The 21,274-nt window shown below is 50.8% G+C and overlaps 9 protein-coding genes across 9 annotated transcripts; 3 read left to right on the top strand and 6 right to left on the bottom strand.

Annotated features, from left to right (window-relative positions):
- Positions 1-133: 133 nt before the first annotated feature.
- Positions 134-2,140, top strand: P153DRAFT_359221 (uncharacterized protein; the record flags this gene model as incomplete). The annotated part of the gene is made up of 1 exon (XM_033666853.1): positions 134-2,140. One exon carries the CDS (start codon positions 134-136, stop codon positions 2,138-2,140), a length of 2,007 nt encoding a protein of 668 aa, XP_033521282.1.
- Positions 2,141-4,172: 2,032 nt separating this feature from the next.
- On the top strand, positions 4,173-5,273 carry P153DRAFT_377826 (uncharacterized protein; the record flags this gene model as incomplete). The annotated part of the gene is made up of 2 exons (XM_033669756.1): positions 4,173-4,910; positions 4,962-5,273. 2 exons carry the CDS (start codon positions 4,173-4,175, stop codon positions 5,271-5,273), a joined length of 1,050 nt encoding a protein of 349 aa, XP_033521281.1.
- Positions 5,274-5,747: 474 nt separating this feature from the next.
- On the bottom strand, positions 5,748-6,823 carry P153DRAFT_368916 (uncharacterized protein). The gene is made up of 3 exons (XM_033668643.1): positions 6,768-6,823; positions 6,047-6,722; positions 5,748-5,997 (listed from the first exon to the last, which is right to left on the bottom strand). Exons 2-3 carry the CDS (start codon positions 6,719-6,721, stop codon positions 5,956-5,958), a joined length of 717 nt encoding a protein of 238 aa, XP_033521280.1. The 5' UTR covers position 6,722; positions 6,768-6,823; the 3' UTR covers positions 5,748-5,955.
- Positions 6,824-7,301: 478 nt separating this feature from the next.
- On the bottom strand, positions 7,302-8,187 carry P153DRAFT_388207 (uncharacterized protein; the record flags this gene model as incomplete). The annotated part of the gene is made up of 3 exons (XM_033670735.1): positions 7,302-7,374; positions 7,424-8,107; positions 8,156-8,187. The coding sequence occupies 3 exons, from the start codon at positions 8,185-8,187 to the stop codon at positions 7,302-7,304; spliced, it is 789 nt and encodes a 262-aa protein (XP_033521279.1).
- Positions 8,188-8,673: 486 nt separating this feature from the next.
- On the bottom strand, positions 8,674-10,777 carry P153DRAFT_388206 (uncharacterized protein; the record flags this gene model as incomplete). The annotated part of the gene is made up of 2 exons (XM_033670734.1): positions 8,674-10,161; positions 10,208-10,777. The coding sequence occupies 2 exons, from the start codon at positions 10,775-10,777 to the stop codon at positions 8,674-8,676; spliced, it is 2,058 nt and encodes a 685-aa protein (XP_033521278.1).
- Positions 10,778-12,488: 1,711 nt separating this feature from the next.
- On the bottom strand, positions 12,489-14,720 carry P153DRAFT_359218 (P-loop containing nucleoside triphosphate hydrolase protein; the record flags this gene model as incomplete). Its single annotated transcript, XM_033666852.1, has 4 exons — positions 12,489-12,716; positions 12,788-14,129; positions 14,189-14,221; positions 14,278-14,720. The coding sequence occupies 4 exons, from the start codon at positions 14,718-14,720 to the stop codon at positions 12,489-12,491; spliced, it is 2,046 nt and encodes a 681-aa protein (XP_033521277.1).
- Positions 14,721-15,916: 1,196 nt separating this feature from the next.
- Positions 15,917-18,108, top strand: P153DRAFT_424825 (HET-domain-containing protein; the record flags this gene model as incomplete). Its single annotated transcript, XM_033672506.1, has 4 exons — positions 15,917-15,961; positions 16,147-16,275; positions 16,315-16,475; positions 16,713-18,108. The coding sequence occupies 4 exons, from the start codon at positions 15,917-15,919 to the stop codon at positions 18,106-18,108; spliced, it is 1,731 nt and encodes a 576-aa protein (XP_033521276.1).
- A 611-nt stretch (positions 18,109-18,719) lies between these two features.
- P153DRAFT_407201 (uncharacterized protein) lies at positions 18,720-19,361 on the bottom strand (the record flags this gene model as incomplete). The annotated part of the gene is made up of 2 exons (XM_033672040.1): positions 18,720-19,253; positions 19,290-19,361. The coding sequence occupies 2 exons, from the start codon at positions 19,359-19,361 to the stop codon at positions 18,720-18,722; spliced, it is 606 nt and encodes a 201-aa protein (XP_033521275.1).
- Positions 19,362-19,949: 588 nt separating this feature from the next.
- P153DRAFT_368910 (uncharacterized protein) lies at positions 19,950-21,034 on the bottom strand. The gene has a single exon (XM_033668642.1). It carries the CDS (start codon positions 20,815-20,817, stop codon positions 20,257-20,259), a length of 561 nt encoding a protein of 186 aa, XP_033521274.1. The 5' UTR covers positions 20,818-21,034; the 3' UTR covers positions 19,950-20,256.
- Positions 21,035-21,274: the final 240 nt, after the last annotated feature.

Below are 21,274 nucleotides of genomic sequence, written 5' to 3'. Positions count from 1 at the left end.
TCCACCTCACTTCGTTTGGTCAGCCTCCCGTCATGCCGTTCCTATGCTCCGTACGAGCTTTGTAGTCGTCTAATTCTCGCTGCATTCTCTGCCACATCGCAAACGTCATCATCGCCAGTCCAATGGGTGCTCAATGAGCTCCGCACGCAGCAACGGCCTGGCTCCGCAGTCAACCGGCGATACCCAATACAATGTCCGCGATGCCGCCCTCCGAGGAGCCTCCCTAGCCTTCAACAAACCGCCCGTCAAACCGAAGATCCCGGCGAACACTTATACAGGCGGAAACAACGGCGCCTTGTTGGCAGCGACAAAGGCAGGCGCGGCGCGGGACAGCTTGAAGAGGGACTCGACAGGGGGTAGCGTGCAGAGCGTAAGGCCAGCCGTCAGCAAGTCGAACAGCTCCAGCACCCTCGGCGTACCCAACGACAACTTGGACCGTTCGCCGTCGCCTTCCAACATCGCCGCCCGACTGGCAGCTGCACGCTTCAGCCCCATGAAGCCCATGTCGCAGGCCCCCGTTGCGCCGGCTAGGAGCGCACGAGATGCAGACGAGGGGGACGGCCTGCCTCCGACGGGCAGTGTGGGGAACGTCCTGGCGAGGCTGGATCCCAAGAAGCCGGCCCAGCAGCCGCGCAAGAGGAGGGACAGCTTTGGCTCACGTTCTGCTGCGACTTTAGCTCAGCCACCGCATACAGCCACCGACGACACGCCCATCCCGCCTACGACCTCTCGCGTCAGCATGTTTGAGCAGAACCGGCCGACCACGTCCTCTCAGCATCGGCCAACCACTCCCTTGCAACATCCTGCCATACCCCTCATCGTCTCCCACAGCTCTTCGCCACCCGTGAAATCACCAAAGCCCCAACGCACCTTTCAGCTGCCTCCAGAGCCGGCGCAGTTCACTGATGGCGCCAAAGACCTGTCACATGTGAATCTGACTCGAGTCCTGGCAAAATCTCCCCCGATCACACCGAAGCCAGCGCAGTTGGCGAGCATCAAGACGAGAACCCCGCCGCCACCAAAACCCCCTCCTCAGAGAGGATCTCGCCCACGGCCCGCATCGCAGGACTTGTCGCGCTCTACGCCAGCTCACAGAAGGCTATCTACTTCTCTCGAAAGCCACGATACACCACCGTCGCCAGCGTCTTTCAAGTCGGCAAAAGAAGAACAAGATGAGGACGACAAGCCCAAACCTAGTCTTCCACCGCCACGACGGTCAGCGTCAAGGAAAGTAGACGAGGCACCGCCTGAGATTAAGCCAAAGGCCCGACCACAGCCAACAACACCATTGCCAATCAAGTCACGAAACCAGGATCAGTTGAGCTCGCCGATTCATCCTCCCGAGTACTTCTCGCCTCATCTATCTGCTCAGCGTCGCCCCACGTCCGCCATGAGTCTGTCCCCTGGTTCAGTATACCACAACAACTACCAGCGCAATTCTGTTAAGGAGATTACAAAACACATGACTGGCGAGTCGCTCTCCAGTGCCATCGTAGGCGCTGCCCTCGCGTCCTCTCGCAACGTGTCCCCCGCACCATCCCCTATGCCAATCGAACCATTCTTCCCTCCACGCAAGCACCATCATACGCCCTTCGGCCGCTCACCCTCGCCGCCCAAGCAATCACCACCAAAGGCAACCGGCAAACTACGCACCACCATGCGCAAAGACCCTTCTTCTTCAGACGACGAAGACGAAACAGACAAGTACAAGCGTAAAGGCACACGCATCATGGGCTTCAAAGGCCGCAAGCATCCAAACAAACACCAAGAAGGAGAGCGCAAACGATGGCGCGACCAGATCACCGACCGAGAGCGGAAACGCTACGAGGGCGTGTGGGCAGCTAACAAGGGTCTCTATCTCCCCGAGCCATCCCCGAGCCACGCACCTGTGGGCGACGACCCATCTCAAGACGTCGTCAGCCTCATCGTTAAGGATATATGGTCCCGCAGCCGTCTGCCCGAGCATGTCCTCGAGGAAGTGTGGTCTTTGGTTGATAGCAGGGGGGTCGGGCGTCTCAAGAGAGACGAGTTCGTCGTCGGCTTGTGGCTGATTGATCAGCGGCTTAAGGGTAGGAAGCTGCCTCCCAGGGTTAGTGAGAGTGTGATACGAAGCTCGAAAAATATAATTGTAAGGTTCTAAGGAATCAGGATAAACCAACTACAAGCCAGCAACAATAGACTTATTCGTAGCAGCTGTTGAGACTATCATATCCAACTTCCCCCTGTATTGTGGGGGTTTAGATAGATGGGGGTTATTGCATTGCATGGTGTTGTTATGTTGGATTGGGTTAGGTTTGCCAGTCAGTCGTTTACGCTTGGTTTCTAGAGATACCCGGAGATTTCAGCTAGGTTAATCGTTTGTTGCGAGCTTTGTTTACCGTTGTTTTTGGTCTACTGCACCGTAATCTGATCTCGTCTTGCTCGCAACACTTACTGTCTTTATCCTCGCCTACATGTCTACCCATTTAGCATGTGGCGTACACATTGTCTGTCTGTCTGTCTATTCATTCGCCACCATCATGACCAACACCTACTTTACCATCACCGCCACACCCCCTTTTCCCTCTTTACAGAACCCCCTGCCTCGCCTACCAACAAGGAAAGATTACCTACTATTCCCAGACAATGACTATGCCTGCGAAGATGATGCTGTGGCGGTGGAATAGTAGGACTGGGCAAGCATGCGTGGAAATTTGGCATTGGGCGGGACGGACAGGGGGTGAGATGGGAGGGTATAACTTGGAATAGGAGGTCGATGACGTTGGTGTCAAATCAGTGATCGGCTGCTGTGTGGATATGCCTTGGGTATGTGACAGCCTGGTGGTTTTTAGCGAGACGCGGTTCGATGGATACAATGTGTTGCTGGGTGGGCGGGTTCATATAAATTCATCTAGGACACGACGTTGGGATATTCCCCCAAGTGGAAAACAAGTCTACTTCCGAGGTAGCATCCTCTTCGCTAAGGTTGTTACACATGACGGATCCGGATGATGTGTGAGCGTTTCGGGAAGTACGCACATGTGGCGAGGGGGCTTCTTTGCAAGGGGGATCCTACACACAGTAACCGCTGTCTGCGAGGAGGATGGGATTGTGAAACCAGCCATCTATTGGATGCCATGATTCACAAACTCATTCCGAGGAATACAATCTCCCAGCCGACGGTGATGATGTAAATTGTGCATAGATCACCGATTCTATTCTCCTAGGAGAAGCAAGTTTGGGGTACGGGGGTTGGCGGACAGCAGACCAAAACGGGAGGCTGTTGCTGGGCCACATGCTCAAATACATATACCCCCCAGTCTCGCTCTGTACGCGAGCACACCCCCAGCACGTCTTGGCACGTAAGGACAACGCCGCATCGAGAAGAGAACCTTGATTGTTGCGACCGTCGATCACCGTAAGAAGAAATGCAGTGGAGATTTTTGTGGACGCGTATGACCTCACCACCACACCACTTTCGACGCGTCCACGTTGTTGAGAAAGACAGGATGCAGGTTCTTGAGATGAATTTCCAGTAGACTCTCCGCGGGCTTCCGGTACATGTGCATCGTGGGTTTGCTGGGTGCAAAATGATCTTTTGTGTGGGTTCTGAGGAAGATGTTTACGTTCACAACCTACCTAGTGCCCGGTGGCATCCTAGAGGCCGATCGTCAACGATCTCCATTCCCCATCCCATCGCAGATCAGGGCCCCACACGACCTTGTTTTTTCTTTTCTATCTTGTCAACAACCGACGAGGATTTTTCTCTAGTCGAGGACGCGACGACGACGTGTGTATTCAGGCCGCGATCGACCGAGATCGACGTCATGCCGCGGGAGCCGGGGTTCAGCGCCACTCGTAAACGTGCCTCACAACACACCAGACCCTGGCCAACGAAAAAGAAAACACTGCACGACGCAGAAGCCCAGCCACATTAGCTGCGATCCGGGACGTTATCGACGGGTAACCTATCTTCTTGGCACAGTAGTCTGGTTGCTGTGGATAGCATCCCTGCGTCATGATGTGGCTGCTGTATCCCAGGAGGTATGACTGCATCGATTTGGGCAATACGGCCATGAGTTAAAGGGATGCGTGAGGCCACAAAAGGATCTTCTTCGACAGCAGCATCTTGATTCGAACAAACAAACAGACAGACGGTAACCATCAGCACTTCTCCAGCCATGGTGTTCTCCATGTCGCAGACCACGAAAACCGTTCAGGCAATCTTCTCCCTCCACCTAGCCACTTCTGGCCTTGCCTTCATCTTGCTGGTTGCCTCAGCTCTGCTGCTCGCCCGCCAGTTTGCTGGCGGGCCTGGTCGCCCGAGTTTCATGAGGAAGGCATTTGGGGCCATACGCAAGAAGCACTCGAGCCTGGGTACTCATCTGTTCCTCATGTCAGCACTTTCTTCCCTCATTATCGCATACGCAGCGCAATCCGCCATCGTCGTTCTCCAGGTTATGGTCGATTCGCCAGTTGATATCACATCCGCCTATGCGTACCAAGCCCACCTTGCCCAACCGGTCAACTCCTTCGGCACATCGCAGGGACGCATGATCTCGATCCTTTCGTTCGTCTACCAGTTGGCCAGCATCTTGACAAACTTCAGCATCATCGGAGCCATCTGGCTTCACGCAAACCACATGGAGGAGAATGCAACAGGCCTGAAGTGCCCTGGTTTCATCTCATGGATCTGGAACTTGTTCTGGCTTGCTGCTGTGCTTGGCCTTGGTGTTGCATCGTGGGCACTGGGAATGCAGAGACGTGGTAACCACAACGAAGCGTATTCGTATTCGTCCCTCGTCCACACGGACTTTATGGTTCGCACACTCTATGTCGCTTACATCGCGGTTGTCATCACTGCGTCCACGAGCGCCACTCTCGAAGCCGTCCTCTGCTGGATCGGCACCAAGAAGAACGGACTCACAACCGTAAGTTCCCCCACTCAACCCAACTCTCCATATCCAAACTAACAACCCCAGGAATCCCACGCCAGGTCCACACTCTCCCGCTTCGTCTTCCTCGTGGTCCCCGTCGTCTGGGCACGCAACGGCTTCAGCATCGCCCAAGCCGTCGTCATCTACAAGAACGCCGCCAGCTGGTCTGCGAACACCAACCGTGCCGTCGCCTTCCTGTTCATCATCTTCGGCGAACTCGCTCAGTTGGCTATCCTTTTCCTCGTTCTCTACGCTGCTTGGTCCTACGGCAGGAAGCCTGTCGACACTCACGTTGCTACCAAGGAGGCTCGTGATTCGGACTCGTATTACGCTCGTGAGGAGATGCGCGTCGTATGAGTGGAGATGTTGTCTGATTGATGGAGCTTGGCGGGGGTTAATGACTTGTTTATTACAGCGAGGCGTTTTTGTTTGTGGAGCGGCGTATATATACCACTGTTTGCTTTTTTGCGTATAACTTGTAATGCAATATTATCAGTAACAACAAAATAACTATCTTGATGATATATCTTACCAACTTATTTTTTTCCTTAGTATTCAGCATTACACTGTGACCCAACATCCCAATCTTGTCCCATGCTAGTGAGATTTTGCTCTAAGTATTGTCCAGTCTGAACAACTACTATGTGTTAATTCGTGGTTAAGCCTTGATCATATATAATTTGCACCACAAGTTGGGCCTAGGTACGCAACGCTACAAAATCCGACTACGTCCGCCGTGTTGAAATGTCAGAGGCAGAAACGCGGGCACTACATAACCGGGCGAAGGTCTGCATAGTGAATGAGAAAAATAAGAAAGCAGTACGTGAGCATCGGTTGTATTTATTGCTATATACTATGTGTGATTTTCGAAACCGAGTCTAGCTTTGTACTGTCAAAAGTTGGGGCCTATTTGTAACGAACTGGAAGATAGTGAACATCTCCATGTAGTGCTTCATGTATTGTTTTTCGTGAAACTAGAATATGATGGACTTAAGGGTTGTAAGAGGTTCTGCGATGGCCTCGACGTATGACCCCGTCTTCAGGGTGTCTCGCGCACTGAATTGAGCATGTCGTTGCCAGCCTGTAGTTGGTTCAGCTCAACATCTTAAGACATCGTCAGTGTGTCTTACCTCTTGTTGAGACAACATATCCTTGTCTTTGTAGCAAACACGGTCCCCATGACAGTGATACAGACAGTACTTTTTGTCGGCGAAGCTCGGGCAAATAGCTTGGCATGTTCGGTGACGCTCTGCGATGGTATCCAGCACGCTTGTGAAAAAGTCCTGGGGAGAGTGGAAGTCGCTTACCAAGATCGGGAAACTGTTCAGGAGACGATAGCACGTTATGTCCAAGACAATTTTACGGAGTGGCGAGCTGTCTTGGGTGTACCGGTAAACCTCAACGGCCGAACGTGGTGGAACGTTGCTATATTCTCTGGCAGCGTAGTGTCCCCAATCAATCATGGCATCCATTAGTGTATCTTTGAAGTCGATGTCCTGGAGGTATTCTCCGAGTAAATATCCCTTGACGAGATTGTCCCACTCCCATTGGCCATCATTGAGCAAGGTGTGACCGACCTGGGGCTTGATGTGCAGCTGATCGGTATACAGCCACTGATTGTAAATATGGAAAGTATGCGCATTGCAGTCGGGAAGCCTGACTATCCATTCTTGGGGTCCTCTCCATTCGCGGCTGAGGACTTCATCGAAGAACGGGGATGAAAGGCGGATGATGTTTTCGTGAACGGTGAAATCCGTATGCTTGGGTTCCTGGCCGACGCGGACGAAGATGACTTTTGTGCCCATGCTTGTCACATTAGCTTGAACATGTGTAGGGCATGAGATAACCTACTGGAGTAGATCTCTATCTGATAAGCGTAACATCGTACTTTGTTGACGAGGAGCCACGACCGACGTATGGGTCGAAAGTTGAGGGAAGATGAGACGAAGCGGTTGCAGCACGTCGCACTAACGCGTGTTTTGATAGAAATGAAGGCCAAACGCTGAGTCAAAAGTGAGGGTTAGAAGTGGTGAGAGTAGGAAGATGGGAATGCCCTTGCAGTAGAGATATGTCAAGTAAGAGAAGTGACGTGCTGTTGACATTAGACCCGGCTAGTAGGGGAAAGAGCACCCAGAGACGCGCCTCACTCACTGTCTCTTACTTTCGGGCATACTTCAATCGATAAAATCAGGAATTATTTCTATAGAAAAGCCTAGTGAGTTGTAAGGCTGTAGCAGGTATCCCGACCGTGAGGAAGCCTAGAGTTGGTAAATTCCTCCACATATCCTTACCTCCGTAGCACCAGTCTTAGATGTGCATTTTTGTTTTCTGTTGACGATGAATGCATTCAAACAAGATTAGTCACGCAGACTACCCACCATAACCTCACACTCGCTGCCTCTTGGTGTGTGACTCGGCATCATCCGGTGCTGGTCGCTTCCCAGTGGAATCGACGGATCTGGCGCTCAACATCAGCTCAGCTCTGTGCAAAAGAGAGTAAAACTGACTTCTTCGCCTTCTCCCTGAAACATGGCTTGTCTTTGCCATGGCAGTGGTACTTGCAGCTTGTCTCCCACCCCTGGAGAGGCGAAGTCGACGGCTTAGCAGACATGAACCTAGCCGCGACAGCCTGGAGGACGTCCATAACGAAATCAGGATCTTCCACATGGTGTCTATTGGACAGACGCCTGATGCCAGACGCCTTTGAAGTCCACGCAATAAGATCCACGATGAGCTTTCTGGCTGGCTCTCCGTAGGGAATACCTTTATAGCAGTCGGACCCCCATACGGTAAAGAATGAAATGTTGGAAGCGCTGGAAGTGCACTGGAGTATGCCATCGCACACAGTATCCGTAAAGTCGGTATCTAGTAGGTAGTATCCAAGGTGTAGAGCGTTACTGAGGTATATGAGTTCTACATATAGTATATAATTTTCTGTCGACATTCCGGATCCATTTGGAGGTTGAGGGACAGTGTGGAGCTTGCCCGTAAGCAGCCATTCGTGATAGATCTGGAAAGTATTTCGGCGAACCTTGGGAAGGGAAATGACACGGTCTGTCGATTCCTGCCAAGGTTCTTTCAGGGCGTTGTCCACGAATTGCGAAGACTTGCGGATAGGGCGCTCGTAGACAGGAAAGTCGACAGTGTGGGGGACTGTTCCGACTCGAACTGTGACCATGACCGTGCCGAAACTGTACAGCATCAGCTAGTTGATGAACACAATCTAAGAAAGAGCCTACTCGGGCGCTTCTGATTGGAGAGCACGCTGCATCTTGCTGACTTGGGCTTTGAATAGTATGTATTGGCTTGGTTTGAGGTAGCTGTTGTGGTGGAGTGTCGTTGTGTCGTGAGGGATTGAGGTTGAGATCTAGCGAGCTCTGACTATTGAACAGTAGAACAGAGGTGAGAGGAGAGCGCATCTCTGACCTTCACCTTGTCGGTAACTAACATGTACCATTCACTATGCATGAGAGTGAGTGGTACCTTTCACTCTCAGCCTCATGACCTCTTACAATCACCTGATGAAACCCATCAGAATACGATCAACAAATCAAGAAGCGAATGTTTGTACAGCGAATTGCAGATAGATGATCGGATTGCACGTACGCCAAAGAATGACTGGTAAGCAAGTCAAACCAAGGCGGAAAGTAGATGGGCCAAACAACGCCACGCTAGATATAGTACAAATCGAAATCAGAACCGAAAGCACCAAAAAGGCGCACAGCATGCTTTTACCACCATAGGCCCTAGGCAGAATCTATGCAGCCACCCGAGGCGTTGGCATCGCACTATGGAAGAAAGTCCCCTCACTCGGCGTAGCCCAAACGTCCGGACTCACCACGTCGTCGTGGCCGCTCGAGAAGCTCCTCCTGTCATACTCTCCAGTCGTACTCTCACTATCTGTGCGGCTGAAGCGACTCTGAACACTCTCCCGCACATCAACTCTTACCAAGGCTTTGTGTCGCATCGCTCTTGGAGTGGATAAACGTTCGTCGTGGGAAGAGTTAGGCGAAGACGTAGTGTATGCGGGTTCTACCATGGCCTTAGAGGTGTAGAGTCTGTTGACTAGGATGCGAAGGTCGGCAACGTCATGTTGTAGTGTGCGAACTTGAATTTCCAAGGCGCTCCTGGCAGCGCGCTCATGTGCTAGTGTTTCATACACGGCTACTAACTCTTTCGAATCCTTGACCTCGCTGGCAGGCGTTGTAGTCGACAAGAAAGGCGCGTGGTTCATATCGTCGTCGCCAGCTTGGTGGATGATGGGCTGTTCGTAAAAGCTCGACACGGATATAGAACGCGAGGAACTGCGGTTGCGCGAGCGTGTATGTCTTGGAGCATTTTCAAGAACAATGGTTTGGCGGTTGTTGCGGGTTGACATGCGGCGCATTGATGATTCGAGAACGTGTAGACCGCCTTCCAGATGCTTTACACGGTCTTCGATGGAAAGCCTCTTCTCGCTGCGCACAGGTATTGGTGGCTCTTGTACCTCCAGGGGTTTCTCATCGGCGAAGGGGCCGCGCTGGAACTCGCCGAAATTAAAAGCTGACACGGGTGCTTCCTTGTTCCAGTGATTTTGCTCATGCTGCTCTTCTTGAGTCTCTTGTGCCTCCTGCTCCTCTTGCTCGTCGAAATGTGCAAGTGTCGCACTCATTTCAGCAACTGGCTCCTGTTGTTGGACAATTGGTTCTTGCGTATGCACGCTTCGTACCATTTCTGTTGTTTTTGCGGTCTGTGGCCTTGCATGTGAATTGAAAGTACTCGCAGAGGCACCACTCTCTCTCCAGTACCGAATATCAGCGCTTCTACTCCTATCAATTGATGTTCGAGCTTGGGATAAGTCGTGCAAAGCGCCGGCGCTTCTTGATCTACGCTTAGATTGGATGGAGGTTCTGGCTTGAACGGGGCTGGTCAGTGCGATGCCAATCTCCGGCAGTGCCGAGCTTTCATTTTGTCCCTCATCCCAGGGTGATAGTCTCCCACGGGGCTCGTCGACACTGTGTCGCTGAGACGTGGAGGCACGAGCGTTGGGTAGCGTCGCTCTTCGGACAATGCCTGGTTTTTGATGTCCGAAAATGAGGTACTCCTGTGGCGAACTTGCTTGCGGCGCGTTGACATTCATAGGAAACGGGAGTTGCAGCCCGATCGGATGAAGAGGTATTAACTCATCTACTGGTAATTCTGATATCCGTGGTCCACTGGGTGTTTGTATATCTCTCGGTGGTGATTGTCTCAACAGTCCAGGATCCTGCCTTGTGTCAGTATTAATCTCAGCCTCTTATCTCGTTGCTTACACTGCTGTGATAATTGTGTCCTCTATGCACATTTCCTTCCTGCTGCTCTTCCACCTTCTCGCGATCTTTCCGCCCAAGTATTTTCCTGAACACATTCCTAAGTCCACTCTTGCGATTTTTCTTCTGAGCAGCCTTCGTCATGCTCTCTGGTGTTCCTCGGAAGGGAGTGGGAGTTGTGGGCGGAGTAGACTGAACAATGCTCTCATATGGCGTCGCGTTTACCTGGTGCATTCTGAGCGGGGATATCGGTAGCTGTTGCATTCGCACATTTTCTCGTTGTGGCAACTGGCCTTCTGCATGCTCTGGATCTCGAAGTATCGAATCTTTTGAAACTTTTGTTGGAGGTTGTGATGACTGCAGTGGTGATTGTGATCGTTGGTTTTGCTGCGCCGGGACGTCTTGCGGCTGAGAATGCAAATCCAACTCCCGTCTCCCTGCGAGCTCCATCTCCCCCTCTCCATTCAACCGAGTATCCTCTTCAATGGGCATTGGTCCGCTAATTTTCATATCTCCTCGTCGAATAGCTTCCACTTTCCAGCTTGAGCGATGCAGTCCATTCTGCCCGGTCATTTTCGCGGTGAACAAACTTTCGTGCCTGAGCATGGAAATTCGGAGTGTGCTACTCCGCACAACGTTGGTGGGAGCTTGCGGATGTGCGTATGCTGATGAGGTTGCGCTTACACAGGCGGTACAGGTTGTGTTCTGATGAGTTGCCCATATAAACACTGTTTCACATCACCGTGCGCGTTGAAGCTAAGTAGCTGCACATTAAGGAAAGAACTGCAGCGTCTTCAAGTGTTATCTCAGCGCGGAAAACAGGAACCTTTGGCAAAAGTCCATGAACTGCTATCGAAATCGACAGAATGAAGATGCTGAGAAAGAACCAGAAACAAGTTAAAAAAAAGAATGAGGAAGAAAGAGCGACAGTGAAGCAACAGACGTCGCAAGATGAAGGGGAGCTGAAAGGAATATGTATCAAACGTCTAGGGCGGGGCGCGGGGGCTAGGTATTGAAAGCGCACTGCTGTCAGAAGAGCTAAGCCGGTGTATGCGGCAGGCCGAAAGGTATGGCCTGCACAAGACGGCAGACAAGGCTACGCGTCTGGGTACCAGAGGGGACGACTCGATAATGGTTCGAGTGCTGCAAGTGGTCCGAAGCGTTGCGAAGCGGCCACGGGCCTGCACCGACATGCGGATAATGGTAGCGAGGCGCGTGCTATCAAATTATCTGAAACGAAGCGCCTTGCCCAAACAGGACAGCTCGCGAAAGCTAAATTCACGCGGGAGGCTGCCAGATCCCAAAGGAACCATGGAACGGCGGGAGGCTCACGGGCGAGACTGGCTTGCGCGCATATCGTAGACCCTGGCCTTGCATACGTCGTTGTTTGAAAGTGCTGCGGGGACGTGGTTAGCGCATCGGCTGACGTCCATATGTACATGAGGAATGCGATAATCGCTGCTCAACAGGCTCCGTGGCGTCTATGTTGGATGTTTGATGAGGTGAGATAAGGCAACGCAAGCCGAAAGGAGGCCTCCAACTGGAGTTGAGAGGACAAGATGCGCTGAGGCGTTAACGCTCACTATCGATTTGGTGTTGGTGTAAACTAGCCCCGCTTGGCCAGCATTCATCCACGACTCAACCACCACACCGTTCAGTGCACTAGCGTACCAGGGCCCATTAGCAGAACACGCCATCGGTCCAGCCGCAATGACCTCTTTGCTTCTTTCGTAGTTGCCGCTTGCCGTTGCAAACTCGCCTGTGTGGAGTTGCCGTTTCTGGCCCCGCTCGCGACTCGTTGCGAGGAATCGTTAAAGCGCCCCATCGTGCAGCCCAGTCACGGCGCATGCAACTTCTCGTAGCTGCATCATCGCAGGAAGCGCATGTCGCCTGTGTCTGCCCATCCTCCGCTCTGAGGCTGCCACGCACACGTTTCAAGTCCCACCTCCACTTCTCAACCTCAACCATCCTGTGCGTCCACGTATACGTCCGCCAAATTGGGGTACCGCAAGTCTGCGTTTTCTTCCAGAAAGTCCATCCACGCTTTGAGGAATTTGCTGCCCCTGGAGTGCGGTGTTAGCTATTGTACGTGTATCCAGTAAAACTGAAATAGGGCGTATAGGACAGGGAAGGGCATTGCTCGCGTTTTGTAACTCCTTGTAACACGCGATGGATGCAGTAAAACAAATTCATTCCGCATGGCTCTGGGGTACCTTGCGGAGAATTGTGTAACACCGGGATCGGGGTAATGATTGTGCGATAAGGGAAAAGCAAAGGGGAGAGCTTACTTGCTAATCGTGTCCGAGTCTCCGATCACGCAGAGGTGTCGCTTGGGTCGTGTCATCGCGACATTCAGCCTGCGCTTCTCGCCCAAGAATCCAACTTCGTAGTCTGCGTTACTTCGTACTGTACTCACAATAACAGCTTCTTTCTCTCGTCCTTGAAATCCGTCGACGGAGCCCAACTCAATGCCAGGATACGCTTCTTTGAGCATTCCGCTCAGCAGCGCAAGCTTAACAGGGATAGAGCAGTTAGCCTAAACCTGATACGTATGTGGAGTCCTTCATGCTTCGAGTGACATACCTGAGCATTATATGGCGTAACAACTGCAATGTCTTCTGCCTTAACGCCTGCACCAACAAGCTTGCTAACATGCATTCGGACCAACGCCGCCTCCGCCTCGTTAGACTTACTGTCACCGAGACTCATGCCTTTACCTCCTTTGCCGATTACGCCTTCGTCCTCGATCTTTTCCGGGAAGTCACCACCCTGCGTGTCCCAAAAGACCAGTGGTTCTCTCGTATCATCTGTGTCCTTGACTTCGTATGGTAAATCTGTAAGAAGTCTGTCTTTGACAAAATCGGCAGCGATGAGTCCTGAGTCGTAGAGTTCGTCAGAGGGAAAGCGCATGATCTTTTCGTGCATGCGGTACTGTGTGTTTAACATTCGTTTGATTGACGGGCCATGGAGGGCGAGGAGCCGATCAAATAGCGTGGTTTCGAGCGTCATCTTTATGGGCAGTTCTGAGCTGCTCTTTTCGGTTTCTTCGGTCCTGTCTTTGTTGTCTTTGCTCTTCTTAGCTTCTTTCTTTGCTGTCTTCGATTCCTTCGAGTTGAGTGACTTGATGGTAGGCGGTAGTTGTAAGTGGTCACCGGCAAGGACCAACTTGCCAGCCTTGGCCCAGAGAAGAGGCACCCAGCATTGTGCTTCCAGAGCCTGGCTTGCCTCGTCGACAATGACAACGTCGAACTCCTGCCCTTTGAGGTGGAAGCCTCCGGCACCATGCAGAGTAGCGAGAACCACCTTGCTTCCGGTAACCAAGTTATTGACGCATCCTTTTTCGCGCTCTCTATATTCCTGTCGCAGCTCCTTTAGCTCGTTGTAGATCTGGCGTCGCTCTCTAGCGTTTCGCGTCTTGCGGATAGACGCCTGTTTGTCATCCATTTCCTTGCGAACGTCTTGCACCAGCGCAGCAGCTTCCGACGTTCGCGTGAGTACGTCAAGAGAGTGGTTGAGCACTGACGGAAGAAGGCGAGCTGGGTGTCCCAAGCGCACCATTGGTACCTTGTGAGAGGCTAATCGTTCAACGATGTTGTCTACTGAGATATTTGACGGTCCGCACACGAGGAGGCGCAGCTTCTGTTTGAGTAGCTGTAGGATGAGTTCAATGAGCGTATGCGTCTTTCCAGTACCTGGCGGGCCGTGAATCAAAGCAACCTCTCGAGATGCCAGGGCGAACCTGATGGCTTCCTTCTGACTGTCGTTCAATGATGAATCATTCCACTCAAGCTTATACAGGGGGTTGGAGGGGTCGTTGAGGTCTGATGGCAGTGGTGTAGGCGAGGCTTGACCGAATAGAACTCGCATGAATGGTGTATACTCTTGGTCACTGAACTTCTGGAGCCTACTCATCGTCTGGTTCATCCTGTCACGTATGAGCACTAAATATAAAGCGGATCAACATTGTATTCCTCAAACGCATACCTCTTATAAGTAACGTCATTCGCCAGCTTGACTCTATTACAACCATCAGCTTCCTTCCAGAGGTGCCAAACGGCTGCGAGGCAACTAACATCCACAGTTTCGCTCCACTCGGCACATCCGCATCCTCCTTGTCCAGAACGATCTCCACGTTCTCCCTTCTTGCCCGTAACACCACACCCTCAGCACCCTTCTTTGCGAGCTCGCGCTTCTCCGTTTTCTTTGCACTACCTGTGGGTTGGTCCTGAACCGCTACAATATCACCGACGCGTATACCATGCTCAGGTATATCCGGCTTTTCGCCCTTGGCCACGACGGCAGGATCCAACGCTAACTCGACCACAGTCTTGCCTCCAAATCCAGTCCGTACAGATGCCACGTTGAGATTCAGAATAGCTAGACCAGCTCGCGAGAGTGTGGTAGGCGTGTGCGATGAGAGAAGCGCGTTTGTCTCTGAGAGCTCGGCTTGGAGTTCGGCGTCGAGGAGCGTGAGCTGAGTCGCAGCGAAGGAGGGGATATCTGTTGGTTTAGGCATACTGTGTAGCTCTGGGTTAGTACGCGATGTGTGATTCGTGATGGCGAAGAAGAGCTTGGTAAAGTAGCGGGGTTTACGCTGGGCCCACAGATGTTTGCAGTGTTGTTACTACAGGCTATCACAAGTGAGTTTGTTTGATCTACCACAGTTTAGGGCACCTCGTAGTTTTGAAATGCGATTGTGCTTTGTGGGTGTGGGAGAGCTGTGTGTGAGATGCAGCTTCTTCTGTCGTCATTGGTTCCTGACTAAACCCGATTTATCTTAGTGAGGAAGGTGGAGTTATCACAGTTTTGGTCTTCACTTGATTGTGTGAAATGTTCATGTTTGGCTTCAAGATAGAGTCTATGTGGTATATAAACGTCTTGTCTTTCATGAGTTCTTTCAACGTCTCCCAGTTCCGATATGTCAGACCCCTGTATTTCTCTCTTCCAGCCCTCCTCGCAGAGGCTGTTCTCAAAGTAGCAAACAGCACTATCTATGCTTCTCGGCTCGCGCTCGGATTGCGCGGCGTGCCTCTGACCATGCTAGAAAGGGAATACGGAAAATAGATTCGGGGCGTGCGACGGGCGGGAACAAGAGAGTCAGTTCCAAGCTAAGTCTACACGTGGGTGTTCCCGGTATCTACCGAAATTGGTCTAAGCCACGTCAGGATGCATTGGGTCGAATGCGTTATTGATAAGTCCCAAAAGGACAAGGTGGTTCAGGGGATGCTCCCGGCCGAGGCAACTTCAGTTATTCCAGTTTCTCACACATGGTCCGGATTTCGACCGACGCAGAATCGATACGTGGAAATATTTAGCTGAAAATAGACCCTAAGGCATGGTAAATCACACACTGCATGACAGGAGAATAGGAATCCATGTGGTTGGATAAAAACACGCACACCCAATCTGCAAAAGGCCTGGAGAAGGCGCCTGTAGACTTGGTGATTATTTCTGAGAGTGAGCATGAAAATACAAAGAACAGTAGGAGTGACCATAATTTGAGCTGTGGATTCTCGTTATCAATGAGGAAGAACAAAGGGAATAGCTGCGAACAGAGCCATGACTACTAGAGTGTATCAAACTTTATGATTTGAAGAGTTAGTAAAGAGGATACAGAATGATGAGACGTGGCTTGACATCAGTACTGCGAGCTTCGGCATTCCTGTACGATATCGTGATAACAGGAAAGAACTGAGGCATCACCAGGGTTTAATGCTCCTTCTCAACGTTTGTCCCGGAGAGTCTGCATTGGTAGTGGTGTGTATATTGACAGGACAAAAGTGGTTGGCCGAACTTAGTGCAAAGTGGGGGCTTCGCTAGCGCCCAATCTACATCATGTTATGTCGCCACCTTCACCTACCCTTAGCTTCAGCCTCAGCCTCGATCCCATTCGAGCAAGGTGTGACATGCGGCTCGTCAATGTTGAAACAATCGAACTCCAGTGGTTCAACGACAATGACGTGCCAAACTACGCCATCTTGTCTCACACATGGGGCCCAGATGAGATCAGCTACCAAGAGCTGGTCTGGATTAACAGAATCAAGGCGTTCTCAACCCAACCCAACACCCAAGTGTCATCTGCTGAACCTCTGGCCAGCCAAAATGAATAGTCCAGTTTCATGTTGATGGCCATGGGGATGATGATGGGAAATGGCAATTCTGGGTCGAGTTTTGGGAGCATCGCCGAAGATGACCTTCTTAGCAGGCGAGGATATTCAAAGATTATCGAGGCATCAAGAGAGGCGCAAAATCTGGGGTATAAATACGTATGGTAGGTTTGAGACCTGTGCCCTAGAATGCGCAAGTAAAAACCCGAAGTCTTTGGACAATTGCGTGGACGCGATCTGCTATTATACTTGGGACTAGACTGACATTAGTTTTAGGTACGTCTCATGATTGTTTGATGTTGAGACACGCAAGGTCTTCCAGGATACTTTATGTATGGTGCAGCAGAGTGCTTTTACACGTCTTGGGAAGCTGAGCTGACTTCAATCTTGACATTCGGTAGGATCGATACTTGTTGCATCGACAAATCGTCAAGTGCGGAGCTTCAGGAAGCCATTAACTCCATGTATCGCTGGTATGAAAATGCAGAAGTATGTCTTGTTTATCTGGAAGACATACCCACCCCTCGCAGAGACGGCGTCAAGACAGCATCCGAGATTGCAAAGCTCGCATTCGAAACAAGCAGATGGTCAACGCGAGGCTGGACATTACAAGAACTGGTAGCACCGGCTGTGTGTCGCTTCTATTTCGGGGACTGGACGTTGATGGGTGAAAAAGTAGAGTTTCTGGAAGAGCTTTCCCAGACTACGGGAATACCTACTTTTGTTTTTGAAGAACGAAGATCGGCTGCTGAAGTTTCTGTAGCGGAGCGAATGTCATGGGCAGCCTTTCGTAAAACAACACGCATCGAGGACCAAGCATACTGCTTACTAGGTCTATTCGATATTCAGATGCCACTTCTATATGGTGAAGGCGAAAAGGCTTTCACTCGCTTGCAGGAACAGATCCTCAAGACAACAGACGACTACTCGCTATTTGCTTGGAGTGCAGTCACCGCCGATGAGTCTACTTATCGAGGCTTGCTTGCGCGATCACCTGTAGAGTTTCGCGATTGCGGCACCATTGAGCTCGAAAATGTCATATCAACCTTTCCAATCGGTTCGACACCCATTGGCCTTCGCGTGCAATTTGAATTTCTACCGGATCCGAAGGATAAAGGCCGTGTCGTGGCCATGATCCGATCAAGCAATTCCATGAACCAACGACTAGCAATTCGGCTGATATGCTTAGATGGCGGCATGCAATACGCAAGGGTCGACGCAGGGTCTGTTGTGCCCATTGATGACTGGCCAACTGGTCAGCTGCGTACCATCTACGTCCGACAAAAGCTCTCGGTACCACCTGACTTCATCACTCCAGAATTTCGCTGCTTTCACGTTGGTCGCCGGATAGCGAACCAGACCCTACCACCAGTCCGCATCATTAGTGTTTTCCCGCGAGAACTCTGGAACTCGGAAACACACGAACTCCAGATACCAAACGACACAACTGAGGCTTTTGGTGTCCTGTTGCTCCGCGTTCAGTCTCATACTTATGCGCATTCCCTAAACTTTCCAGTCGCGTTTGGATTCAATCGCACTACATGTCACTACTGGTGTAAAGCCGTCCCGAACTTTGCGTCAGCTGCAGCTGTTGGGGCTCGTCGGGGATGGCAGGAGCTGGTGAAAGAACAGATCCCTGCTGAGGTCTATGATCCACTCAGCGGCGCTGATGTTCGTCATGATATCTTCGTGGTCGGAGACAGCGGTCTGGGGATCAACGTTAGTATCAAGGCTGGTTTGTGTCAGGATACCATAGCGCTTCGAGTCAACATCGATGGTTTAGTCAAGTGGGGATAGACCCAATGGGCAGGACTTGTGGGAAAATAGATCGTGGTTTCTGCCTGTGGCACGCTATACTCTCATTGAAGTCTCTGGCAACCTTGTTTTCCATGCCACGACGCTCTCGGGAACTTCCCAGCCTCTTACCAGTTATACATGCTAAAGTTTTATCCATGACAGCAACAACTCTCATTCAGGATATTCCCATAGACAGTACATCAGTTCTATTGGGTTCATCAAAGCCTAATGCGCGAGCACGGAACACCCACTTTGCAATGCAGATGATATGCGCATTCGTCTGCCGCGAACACATTTTCTTCAGACTGTGCTTGTTTGCTGCTACTATTCCTCGAGTTTGGAGAAGGGGCCGCCATCGGATGAGAGCGCGATTTCTGAACATCGGACTCGAGACGCGGGTTGAAGAAAGGTGACGGTGGGTCAGGAGGGCCCAATCTGTTTGCAAACGCAGTTGAAGTGGTCGGAATAGACGGAGTGAGCAGATCCGTAACTCCAAGCGAGCACTGTGTGAACGTTTGAGTGCGTTTAGTTGCTTTCGTTTTCTCTCTCGCTAGAGCAACCATGACGTCTTTGATGAACGTGATGGGATTTCTAGAGCTCTCCTGAAAGTCTTAATCAACCACAGTCCCGGATCTTGCAACCGCATCAACGATTAGCTTCCTCAAGGAAGCATCTGCTGTCGTCTCCCGATAAATACCCACCACTGTACTAGCCGTCTGGGCGTATATGAACGGCGGTGGTAGTGAGCTAGTCCATCGCTGTAAGCGGTTGATGATGGAACTCATGACCATATCTTGATATGTCTCATCCCTCAGCGTCTGACCCATGCCCCAGCAGCAGATCAAGTCGGTGTAGTCAGACTTGGTTGAAACGGTCGGCGGTTGCTTGCTCTTGAGCTCAGCGGAGGTGAGCGCTTTGTGTGAGTAGAGCCATGCATGATATATGTCGAAGACATCGAGCGTGCCATGCCATTGTACGCGGATAAGAGGGTGTTCAGGATTCATCCGGGAGTTGAGACCATTACAAAGAACATTGGAAGCCAGAACGACACTCTTGTGAACCACGAATCCTTGAGATGCACCAGTTGAGTTGGTGATGCATATGCAAATGACTGTCTCGTTTTCTTCTGGGCTGCTCACAATGTACTAGCAAGACATGGAGTAGCTTGAGATATAGCGTACCTGCGTAAGATTATCTGTTTGTTGTTGGTAGAGCTCATGCTGAATAATTTTTGAAAGCTGATCAGCTTCCATGGCGTTTAGTCTCAACCACTGAGCTATGCCAGTTGAATCGTTATGTCTTGACCTTGCATGCAATATAAACACTACAACGGCAACGCGCTCCTTGGCGTAGAGCAAAAGGTTCGAATTACCGATTCGTAAGAACGTTCACAGCATGATTAGCACTGTGACTTCACTCATAGTATGACTTAGTAGTTGAGAAGCCCCTTTGATATTCCAACTTGCAAAACACTTACACATCGTGGGATTTTCTTAGCAATTACCAGAGTGCAGAACCCTTTAGATGAAATTTGGTCAGCTTAAAGCCGACGATTGTACTCGTCGGTCAATTTGGCGAATATTTGGCTTATTGTATTGTACTATCAGATACTCACATAACGATTTTCACTTAACGAGCAGAGCCGAATCAACACTGTATGACCAAAGATGCAACGACTACTTCTGCATCGACCATACACTACAAGTATTGGTCTTATTGTTCGAACATTGCCTCAACATGCTCAGAGAGGAAAGCTTTTTCAAACTCATATCCTCTCCGCAGTGTTTCACTTAGGTAAGCCGAATGAAACCAAAGTATCTAGAAAGGCATTATTACATAACGCACAAGTAGGTATAGTTGAGTCAAGGAGCAAAGTGGCAAAGGCTTAGTTGACGTCGAATATGAAACAACTTGCTGTTTCTATTTAGTAGACAAATATTGCCGGTACCGAGATCACCCCAGAATCTCACCAAGACAGCCAAGACTACACGGTGATGGTGTCCGAAGAAACGATGCGTTATTTGGATCTGTATGAAATCTCTTCGTGGATATCAGATGCCACAATAAAAGAGATAACACTAAGTAACATTTCAAGACTTTGCCCATGTAGGAGATGGGATTGGGGATGACCTCCAATCCTTCTCAGATCTAAGTCTCTTTCTTGTCTGTCTTAGCCTCTTCCTCCGCTTTCTTCGCCCCCTCTCTCTTTTGCTTCAGCACCTCAGACCTCTCCAACGCATCCTTCCTCCACACCTTACTCCTCTCATAATACTCCTCCATAACCGGCACACCCCTCTCCTTCTCGCTCGTCAAGTCAACCCAACTCAGTTTAGTCGACGTGAAGATATGAACATCGGGGCGAACACGTTCTCTACTTTCATCATCCAGCGTTCCCACCTTCACAAACGTCGACCACATTCCATCCCCACCATAGCCGCTGAAAAGTAGTACGAAGCAGTTCGGGCATCGAGCCATTGTTTGGCCGTCCCCGGAGGCTGAAGGTATGTCGCTGAGGAGAGGTTTAGTCTTGGAAGTGATGCGGAAGTTCGAAGTCTCGATTATGCCATTTATACCGAAGGCAGAGCCGGTTTCGCGCTGGCACCAGGTACAGTGGCAGCAGTGTGTGCAGAGGAAGGGGGCGAGGACTTCGTATGTGACGGTCTTGCATGTGCAGTGGCCTTTGAGGGGTGTAGTGAATTCGGTTGCCATCGTGAGACGTGGATATGCTGGGACGGAGTGTGAAGTAGAATGAAGGGTCGGTATAGCCAATGTTTCTAGACGAGATCGAATGTAGGTCGAAGGACGCGTATGACAAGACAGTATTCGTGCCAGGTGTAAGTATCTTAGGAGTAAGAGTTGGGGCGCGTAAGCCTGGAAGTGGCGGGGTGTGTATCTCGATCTTATATAGTTATCTGGAATCCCCGGTTATCTGGAATCCTCGCTTGTAACATAGCGCCCAGTGGGTCGTTAAATCAGGCAGCGGCTTACAAATCAAAAGAAGACCAGGAAGGTGTTATGCATAATCGGACATGTACTAAGCTTTATATAACGTCTAGTAGATTCGTCAATGGAAAACTTCAGGATTCTGCTCGATGACGACGAACACGGTCCCACCACCTGGAAAGAAAAATTGGCCCAAGATTATGATACGTCAGCAAAGCAACAA

This window comes from Dothidotthia symphoricarpi (assembly GCF_010015815.1).
Source record: "Dothidotthia symphoricarpi CBS 119687 unplaced genomic scaffold P153scaffold_16, whole genome shotgun sequence".
Classification (NCBI taxonomy): Eukaryota; Fungi; Ascomycota; class Dothideomycetes; order Pleosporales; family Dothidotthiaceae; genus Dothidotthia; species Dothidotthia symphoricarpi.
This window is presented reverse-complemented; position numbering and strand designations above follow the sequence as displayed.

Bases quoted from the DNA above. Each gene is read 5' to 3' on its own strand.
- P153DRAFT_368916 (XM_033668643.1), bottom strand. From the start codon at position 6,721: ATGGGCACAAAAGTCATCTTCGTCCGCGTCGGCCAGGAACCCAAGCAT. The intron at 5,998-6,046 runs GTAAGACACACT...AACCAACTACAG, and splicing joins ATATGTTGTCTCAACAAGAG to GCTGGCAACGACATGCTCAA.
- P153DRAFT_368910 (XM_033668642.1), bottom strand. From the start codon at position 20,817: ATGGCAACCGAATTCACTACACCCCTCAAAGGCCACTGCACATGCAAG.